This window comes from Cynocephalus volans, chromosome 4 (assembly GCF_027409185.1).
Source record: "Cynocephalus volans isolate mCynVol1 chromosome 4, mCynVol1.pri, whole genome shotgun sequence".
NCBI classification, from domain to species: domain Eukaryota; kingdom Metazoa; phylum Chordata; class Mammalia; order Dermoptera; family Cynocephalidae; genus Cynocephalus; species Cynocephalus volans.
The window spans coordinates 152,889,237-152,899,193 of record NC_084463.1 but is presented as its reverse complement, the minus strand read 5'-3'; the positions used below and the strand labels follow the sequence as shown (position 1 = coordinate 152,899,193).

The following is a 9,957-nucleotide window of genomic DNA, read 5'->3' as shown; positions in this document are numbered from 1 at the left end:
TTTAAATCCGAACGTGTGCATGAAGTTTAAATAGCTGTTTAGGAAATGAGTTAACACATGCCCCAGGGTGGGTGTTCTGTTCATGCTAGTTTCTCCTCCCTACTTCCCCCCGCACCGCCCATTCTGGGGGCATTAAAAGGGCTTCAGGCGCTGACCCTGGGTCTGCCTCTTGGGTACAAGCAAGTCTTATTTGGTCTCTCCGCAGTGACATGTGCACGATGGTGAAGAACCACACCTGCGTCACCCGGTTCCTCCTGCTGGGGCTCACAGAGCATGAAGGGCTCAAGGGCGTCCTCTTTGCGCTCTTTCTGCTCATCTACTCAGTCACCCTCCTGGGCAACCTGGGCATGATCACCCTGATCCACACAGACCCACATCTCCACACAGCCATGTACTTTTTCCTGAGTGTCCTGTCCTTTATAGACTCCTCCTTTTCCACAGTGAACATTCCCAAGCTGCTGAAGAGCTTCCTCACCTCAGGCCAGTCCATCTCCTTTGCAGGCTGTGTGGTCCAGATGGCCCTCATGGTTCTCCACGGTACTGCTGAGTGTCTGCTCCTAGCTGTCATGGCCTATGACCGATTCGCCGCCATCTGCCACCCTCTCCTCTACCACACCATCATGTCCCAACGTCTGTGTGTTCTGCTGGTGGTAGCCATCTATACTGCTTCTGTTGCCAATTCAGCTTTGCTGACTGGGTACATCTTCAAGCTTCCCTACTGTGGCCCCAATGTCATTAACCACTATTTCTGTGACATCCCCCCTGTGCTCCATCTGGCCTGTGCAGACACTACTGAGGTTGAGACCATCATCTTCTCATCTTCTGCCTTGTTTATCCTCTTTACCATCACCATCATTCTGGTCTCCTATGTCTACATCCTGGTGACCATCTGTAGGATGCATTCCCTGGAGGCACAGAGCAAAGCACTCTCCACCTGTGCCTCCCACCTCACCATCATCTGCCTCTTATACAGCACCATCACCTTCATGTATGCTCAGCCAAGCTCTCTCAATTCCATAGAACAAAACAAGGTCGTGTCTGTCTTCTACACTGGGGTCATCCCTATGCTGAACCCTCTGATCTACAGCCTGAGGAATAAAGATGTGAAAGCTGCTTTGAAGAGGAGATGCCTTGGCAAGCTGCCTTTCTAACCAAGCATGGAGCATTCTATCCAAAGCCATAGCATGGTAGTCACAACATAAAGCGTGGATAATATTAACATTTAGAGTGAATCTTGCACCAGTGCTATGTTAAATGCTATACACATATCAACTAATTCAGTCTTCATAAGAGCTGTATGAAATGAGTCCTGTTATTATCCCTCAGGAATCTGAGGCACAGAGAAGCTGAGTTACTTGCCTGAGGTTATGCAGCTAACAAGAGGCAGAGACAGAATTTGAATCCAGGCAGTCTGGTTCCAGAGACCATATTCTCAACCAATATGCTCTACTGCCTCTTTCTGATAACTGCATCTCACAAATGGACAATGGCACTGTTTTCCTGAAATTCCAGATATCATAAGGGGGGACTAAATAATGGGATTATGAAGTGGTACGGGAAGGACCACGGGATTTGAAGCTGGCTCGTTGTTTCTGAGTGACTCCCTCGCCTGGCATCTGTGTGATGTCAAGTCAAGCTACACAGCCCTGACCCTCAGTTTTCCCAAGTGGAAACCAGGAAGGAACACCCATCTCAGCTGGTTATTGTTGAGTTTCCATGAGTGGCGAAAGCATCCCTCTTCCCTCATGGAAACAACAATTGTTCAGCAAACAATTGCTGGCATAAACAATTGCTCACAAACCATTAGCTTCCTTCCCCTCCCTGCGGAAACCACTTCATGCCATCACATATACTTATATGTCAATGTTTTTTAAGGGTGAGACCATATTATATAGCTGTGGTATCAAATATCATTTCATTAAATCATAAGAAAGTTCTTCCTTTTCCGATTCTCTTTTCTTAACTCTTCTGATTATGTCAAGTTGAAGTCTCTGTTTGATATTAGCTTAACTTTGAACCTTCACTAGTTTGGTCTCCTTTTTTCACAAAGACAGCAAGCCTTAGCACTTAACAGTAACTAGCTGGTGTTTAATAACGTTATGTTGTTTTCATTTTTATTTATCTGTATGTTACTTTTTATTGACGATTATGATAAAAAGGTTTTTTAGTAAACATTTATTTTTAAAAACATAAAATATTTATTATTTTTACAATATTTCTTTCAGGTTGTAAATGTTTTAGAGCATTACACATGAATTAATTTCCATTAGGTTTTCCACATTTATGATATTTCTAGGATTTCACTGCAGTGTGAATTTCAACATGACTTTTAAAGCAGTTGGTAAAATTTGAAACTTTCCTGTATTTTTAAAACTAATGGGGTTTCAATCCAATGTGCATTCGTACATGTTTTTGTCAGCATATGGGCCAACTGAAGGCTTTTCCACATTTCTTACCTTTAGCATTTCTATCCAGTATGAGTTTTTTCCTGCTTTCCAAAGTTACAGGAAAAATTGAAAGCTTTACCACATTGTCCACATTCATATGGCTTCTCTCCACTGTCAGTTCTTTCATGCATTCTGAATGAACTGGGACAGTCAAAGGCTATCTCATCTTTGTAAGATCTATCTCCCATGTGCACTATCATGTGTCTTTGAATGGTTGGAAAATGAAGGCTTTCCCACATTCCTTACAGTCATAGGGTTTCTCTCCAGTGTGAGCCCTTTCATGAATTTGAAAGGATTGGAGGTAACTGAAGGCTTTCCTGTGTTGCTCTTGTTTATACAGCTTTTTACCATATTCCTGATTTTCATATGGTTTGGGTCCAGTGTGAGATAGAATGTGCCTATTAATGGATAAATGACACATGCAGACTTTCTCACACAAACTACATTCACATGGTTTTACTCCAGGAGAACTTTTCTTGTTCAGATTAAGATTTGGTATCTGGCTGAAGGTTTCTCCACACTGATGACTTTCTTTACTTCCTCTGGCTTTGTCTATAACATGATTGCTTAGATTTCTCCTGTGAGTTTTGTACTGATCGTCAAGGTTCTGGTCTTCCCATTTTTTTCCTATACAAGTCAAATTTATAAAGATCTCCCCCATGACATCCTTGTAGAATTTTTTCTGGGAATGATCCAGCATAACCCACTGCTCCAGGGTGAAGTTGACAGCCACATCCTCAAAGGCTACTGAGTCATGATTGAGGTCTCTGGGGAGAGCCTCTCAAGCAGGTGGGACTGGCTGGAGAGAACAAGGAAAGGAGCCTGGATTGTGTTCTTATGGTGGTTGTGGGTGGAACAGAGCGGGAGTTCCTTGGGAAAACACCAGAGGAGGGAGCCCCGGACTTTCTCCAAAGCTGGTCCAGGTGTGGACATATTTCCTGGCTTCAAGGGTGTCCCCAGTACTCCCTACAGTTACCTGTTTATTGCAGGTGACAGAGGACAGAGGCTGTGGCAGTGTCACCTGAGGTTGTTACTAGCAGGTGTGTAAATTATTTAAAACAGCCCAATTTTTAGAAAAATCACAATACAGGTGATACACAGGGCAAAATATCACAAAGAAGGTAAACAAATGACTTTTAGAAACACTGTACAGATGATTCTTATTTTGCAAAACATTTTCACATTCATTCTTTTATTTGATCTTCACCAAATGCTGAAAGATAGGTAACCCAGGTGTTACTACCCCCATTTTACAGATAAAAAAAGAATCTGAGAGGTTTACCTGACCATAAAATAGCTTAGAGCACAGAACTCAGGTGTCCTGGATCATGATGAAATCTGCGTATGTTTCTCAACTTCATTTCAGAAAATTTGGAAATTTTTGATTTTCTTGCATTATGTGCTGACTTTGTGTCTCCATCCTCCCCCAGAATTCGTATGTTGAAGCGCTAATCCTCAGGACCTCGGAATGTGACAGCATTTGGAAATAGGGCCTTTAAAGAAGTGATTAAGTTAAAATCAGGTGGTTAGAGCAAGACCTAAGACAATCTGACTGGTGTCCTTATAAGAAGAGGAAATTTGAACACACAAGGAGACTCCAGGGATGTCCACACAGAGGGAAGACCATGTGAGGGCACAGCCATCTGCAAGCCAAGGAGAGAGGCTGCAGAAGAAACCAGCCCTGCCAACGCCTTGATCTTGGACTTCCAGCCTCCAGGACTGTGAGAAAATATATTTCTGTGGTTTAAGCCATCCAGTCTGTGGCATTTTGTCACGGCAGCCCAAGCAAACTAATGCAGCTTCCATGTCTGCCTCTTGGTCCAATATGTCTGCTGAAGCTCTAGCCATCCATTCAATGCTTAAAGAAGAAAGCTGGAGGAATGGGGTGAAATTGCCAGCCATCTGTTCCATTTTGGTAGCCTTTCCAGTAACAGCCAAGAACAGCCACTTGCCTCTCATTAGCCAGAACTTGGTCACATGGGAGTCACACATCTGCAAGGGAGGCTAGGAAAGATAGCCATCAGCTGGTCACTTTACCTCCTTGACTATCTTAGGATTCTGTTCTTAAAGAACAAAATTCTACTATTTGCAATAACATGGATGAGCCTGGAGAAAATTATCCCAAGTGAAAAAACCCAGGTACAGAAAGAGAAATACTGCATGTTCTCACTCATAACTGGGAGCCAAATCCATAAATAAAGAAATGAACAATAAGTAGAGACAGAGAGAAAGAAACAAAGAAACAGTAATCACAGTAGTACATTGAACTTTTAGAAAACTAGAGGTGGAAAAGGGAAGGGGAAGGGGAGAGGGAGGTGGGCTTATGAAGGAATTGGCCAACAAACAAAAAGAATGATTGCGTATCGCAATGATGAATAAGCTACCTATACTGATTTAACCACCACACATTCTACGCAATTATTGAAAATCAACATTGTACCCCACATGTATTGATAATAAAAAATAAAAGAAAAGAAGGGGAGAATGAATGAATACTGGATAGGCATCTAGCGATCTGGGCCATACCTCCCTTACTGACTGCTGCTTACAGCAGCGGACAGCAGAGAACTGACAGCTCACCCACCACCCTCATACATCCTGCCAACAGGTTGTGTGTGCACAGCAGAGTAAGTTTACCTTTTTTAGCCAACACAAAAGATTTTCATGATATCATGTCATAGTCCTTTGGGCTGCTATAACAAAAGGGCATAAACTGGGTAGCTTATAAACAACAGAACTTCATTTCTCACAATTCTAGAGGCTGTGAAGTCCATGACCAAGGCCCAGGTAGATTTGGTGTCTGGAGAGGGCCTATTTTCTGATTCATAGATGTCACCTTCTTGCTGTGTCCTCACATGGTGGCAGGGGCAAGGGAGCTCTCTGGGGTTTGTTTTATCAGGGCACTGATCCCATTCATGATGACTCTGCCCTCATGACCTCATCACCTCCTAAAGGCTCCACCTCTTAATACTATCTCCTCAGAGCTCAGAATTTAAACATATGAATTTGGGGGGTCGGGGACACAAACATTCAGACCTTAACAGATCACATTTTAAAAATTCCATATTCCCAGTTTCTCTGAGGAGAAAAAATGAATGAGATTACTCCACTAGTCTTATTCTCAAAGAAGCCGTAATCATCTGGCACTGAGTTGCAGCTACTGTTTTAGACAGAGGCAGACTCTCCAGTTTCCCCTCAACCCAGTTTCTCTACCACTTTTTATTAGGGTGCCTGTTGCCTTTTTATCATGCCCTAAATTTTTCCTTATAGGAGAGAAAATGTATTATCTTCTCATCTCTAACAAAAGCAAGAAAAGAAAACACGGACCAATGCCTGGCACACAAAGATGCTCAATAAATACTCTTCGAATGAAAGAAGAGTATATGCCTCTTTTAAATGTGAAGAATCTCCCTATCAGTTTAATATCAGCCCCTTTTTCCGAATAAATTACGTTCATATAGAAAAAATAAAACCTATATTTTTTATTCTCTTGAGGTATCTGAGTAACGCTGTGGGCATTTGAGTTTGTAACCTTTGGCCTATGGGAAAAATTCTAGACTCCTTCATATTATGAGAGACTGTCGCAACTTAATGTTCTAGGGAGCACCCCACACTTCCCACCAAATACCCGCTCTGCAGCCACAACCACCCTGAGCAGGCCATGCATTTGCACACACCTTTTCCTTTGCTCATGTCTCCTCCAGTGCCTGGAATGTACTTCGAACCCATCCCTCTGTCAGCCTGGCAAAACTCTGTTACCATTCTAGTCCCAGCCTAAATGTAACCTCTTCTGGGAAACTTCTCCGACTCCTACAGATAGAATTTATCATTCCTTCCTCCATGCTCTGGTTTGCCTTTGTTAAAGAAAAAAAAAAAAACAAACTATAGGAACCCAAAGATTGAGAGCTAAGTGGAAAAAAAAATTTTTTTTTTTTTAATTTTCAAGAACAGAGTCCAATCCAGCACAGAGTCTAGGAAAGTTTCAGATCTGACAATGCAGGGGGAAATATGGGGGTCATTCTCTAAAGCCAGAAGACCATGAATCATCTCTTTCCCATGTTAGGGAAGCAGAGTCTCTGGGGGTTACTCCTGAGATGCCAAGACTTAGATTTTTCATTACACAGTAACTGGTTTGGTTGAAGGTGGTCTTCTATGGACACACACCATGCCCGGCTCAGGGTTGTGGCATCCAGCTGCCTCTGCTGAATATGTGAAGTGCCTGACTCAGGATGGAGTCATGCAGTTAGCAGAGTGCGGTGTGCTCCTAAGCTCCTTTCCTTTTTATTTTTTTTTAAATTTTATTTTATTTTGTCAATATACAATGTGGTTGACTATTGTGGCCTATTACCAAAGCCTCCCACCCGCCTCCCTCCCAACAATGTCCTTTCCATTCACTTGTCGTATCAGCTTCAAGGAACTGCAATTGTTGTGTTTTCTTTCGTCCCCCCGCCCTGTTGTTTGTGTATTTATTTATTTATTTTTAGCTCCCACAAATAAGTGAGGACATGTGATATTTCTCTTTCTGTGCCTGACTTGTTTCACTTAATGTAATTTTCTCTAGGTCCATCCATGTTGTTGCAAATGGCAGTATTTCATTCTTTTTTATAGCAGAGTAGTATTCCATTGTGTAGATATACCACATTTTCCGTATCCACTCATCTGATGATGGACATTTGGGCTGGTTCCAACTCTTAGCTATTGTAAAGAGTGCTGCGATGAACGTCAGAGAACAGGTATACCTTCGACTTGATGATTTCCATTCTTCTGGGTATATTCTCAGCAGTGGGATAGCTGGGTCATATGGTAGACCTATCTGCAATTATTTGAGGAACTCCATACCATTTTCCATAGAGGCTGTACCATTTTGCAGTCCCACCAACAATGTATGACAGTTCCTTTTTCTCCACAACATTTATCATTCATCAGCATTTATCATTCACAGTCTTTTGGATATTAGCCATCCTAACTGGGGTGAGATGGTATCTCAGTGGGGTTTTGATTTGCATTTCCCGAATGCTGAGTAATGTTGAGCATTTTTTCATATGTCTGTTGTCCATTTGTATATCTTCCTTTGAAAAATGCCTATTTAGCTCTTTTGCCCATTTTTTAATTGGGTTGCTTGTTTTCTTCTTGTAAAGTTGTTTCAGTTCCTTGTATATTCTGGATATTAATCCTTTGTCATGTATATTTTGCAAATATTTTCTCCCACTCTGTTGGTGGTCTTTTAACTCTGTTAATTGTTTCTTTTGCTGTGCAGAAGCTTTTTAGTTTGACATAAAGCCATTTGTTTATTTTTCCTTTGGTTGCCCATGCTTTTGGGGTCGTATTCATGAAGTCTGTGTCCAGTCCTACTTCCTGAAGTGTTTCTCCTATGTTTTCTTTAAGAAGTTTTGTTGTTTTGGAGTGTATATTTAATTCTTTAATCTATTTTGAGTTGATTTTAATATATGGTGAGAGGTATGGGTCTAGTTTCATTCTCCTACATATTGATATCCAGTTATCCCAGCACCATTTGCTGAAGAGGCAGTCTCTTCCCCAGTGTATAGGCTTGGTGCCTTTGTCAAATATCAGATGGCTGTAGGTGTGTGGGTTGATTTCTGGTTTCTCTATTCTATTCCATTGATAAGTGTGTCTGTTTTTATACCAGTACCATGCTGTTTTTGGTTATTATAGCTTTGTAGTATAGTTTAAAGTCAGGTAGTGTTATGCCTCCAGCTTTATTTTTTTGCTCAGAATTGCTTTGGCTATGTGTGGTCTTTTGTTATTCCATATAAATGTCTGTATAGTTTTTTCCATTTCTGAGAAGAATGTCATTGGAATTTTGATAGGGATTGCATTGAATTTGTAGATCACTTTGGGTAGTATGGACATTTTCACAATGTTGATTCTTCCAATCCAAGAGCATGGGATATCTTTCCATCTTCTTTTTCTTTTTTTTTTTTTTTTTTTAAAAAGATGACCGGTAAGGGGATCTCAATCCTTGGCTTGGTGTTGTCAGCACCACGCTCAGCCAGTGAGCAAACCGGACATCCCTATATAGGATCCAAACCCGTGGCCTTGGTGTTATCAGCACCGCACTCTACCGAGTGAGCCACGGGCCGGCCCTCTTTCCATCTTCTTGTATCCTCTTTAATTTCTCTCAGCAGTGGTTTGTAGTTCTCATTATAGAGATTTTTCACATCCTTGGTTAACTCAATTCTTAAGTATTTTATTTTTTGGTGGCTATTGTACATGGACAAGCTTTCTTGATTTCTCTTTCTGCATGTTCACTATGGGAGAATAGAAATGCTACTGATTTTTGTGTGTTGATCTCATTTCTTGAGCACACCCAGCCTCTGGCCTGTGGTGGAAACAGAATGTTCAGTAATTGCCTGTTGCTCGACTTAAATGCAATAATACAACAAAGTGCTTAGCATAATGTCTGGCACATAATAGATGCTCAGCAAATATATTTCTTGTCACAGGGACACACAAGGCTGAAGAGTGGGCAGGAATCTTTCTCCTAAGAACAGGGAGGGATGCCTTTAGATAAAGCCCAACACAACTGCTACAAAGTTACAAGTCTTCATCTTTCCACTAAAGGAGATGAGATCCCTCACCTCCTACTCAGCAAGCTGTATTCATGAGCCTTTCCCCCACAGCAACAGCAATGTGGAAACACCCACCCGCTTACACCCAGCAATCCTCCTTGGGATGGGCTCTGTCCAACTGTGTTGGGCAGTGGGAGTGGGCAGCAGTTCAGAGTCTCATTTAATCCTAGGTTTTGCTGTTGCCTTTATTTAGTGGAGGAAGTCGCACAATTGGGAAATTGTAGCATCAGGACATGGCCAAAGCCTGTGGGATTCAAAGCATAGGCTCTTCCACAGCTCTGGGCAACCCTGGTCACCACTCGGAACCCTGGCTGTCTGCTCTTTTAAAGCCTCTGCTGCCACTGAGTCTTCCTTAAAGCCCATTTATAACTGTTTTCAGTGTGTAGGTTTTGTGTCTCCAGGTAGACCGTAAACTCCCTAAGGGCTGGAAGTGTACCTTACAGAGCTGGGGTTTAGAAATTGCACTCAACAAAACCTGGTTGGAAAATTATAGAATGGGCCTGTCCAAACACTGACAGCACTGCTCTCCAGAGACCTGAGTTTCTGCAAGAAACTCAGAGGCAAGTTTACAGGACAGCTGCAGAGAAAGGTGGGAACAGGAAAAAAAAAAATAGATGGTCAAGGAAAGAAAGTGGAGAAATAGCCCCAGCCCCTCTGTACCAGTGCCCTCTCCACCTGGGCTGTGGGGCATGTGACTCACGCCTGGGAAGGAGAGTGCCTTTTCTTTCCACCAGGATTTCAGGCAGGCTCAGGAGTACAGACGATGGATGAGTCACTAGCAATCAAGAAAGAACCAGAGAATAGGAGAGGGTGGAGTAGGTCTTCTCTGTGTCAGCATCAACAGCCTCCCTCCTGACCCTGTCCAGGGAAAACCAAAGCCCCAAGGCTCTTCCTAGGCCTAAGCCAGGGGCTCTTAACCT

The 9,957-nt window shown here is 42.4% G+C and overlaps 1 protein-coding gene across 1 annotated transcript; it reads left to right on the top strand.

The window, feature by feature from the left end:
• Window positions 1–218: 218 nt before the first annotated feature.
• LOC134376604 (olfactory receptor 5P55-like) lies at window positions 219–1,151 on the top strand. Its single transcript, XM_063095093.1, has 2 exons — window positions 219–778; window positions 860–1,151. Exons 1-2 carry the CDS (start codon window positions 219–221, stop codon window positions 1,149–1,151), a joined length of 852 nt encoding a protein of 283 aa, XP_062951163.1.
• The last annotated feature ends 8,806 nt before the right edge of the window (window positions 1,152–9,957 follow it).

Coding starts and splice junctions, on each gene's coding strand:
- LOC134376604 (XM_063095093.1), top strand. CDS start 219: ATGGTGAAGAACCACACCTGCGTCACCCGGTTCCTCCTGCTGGGGCTC. Junction 779..859: donor CCCCCTGTGCTCCATCTGGC/CTGTGCAGACAC, acceptor CACCATCATTCT/GGTCTCCTATGTCTACATCC.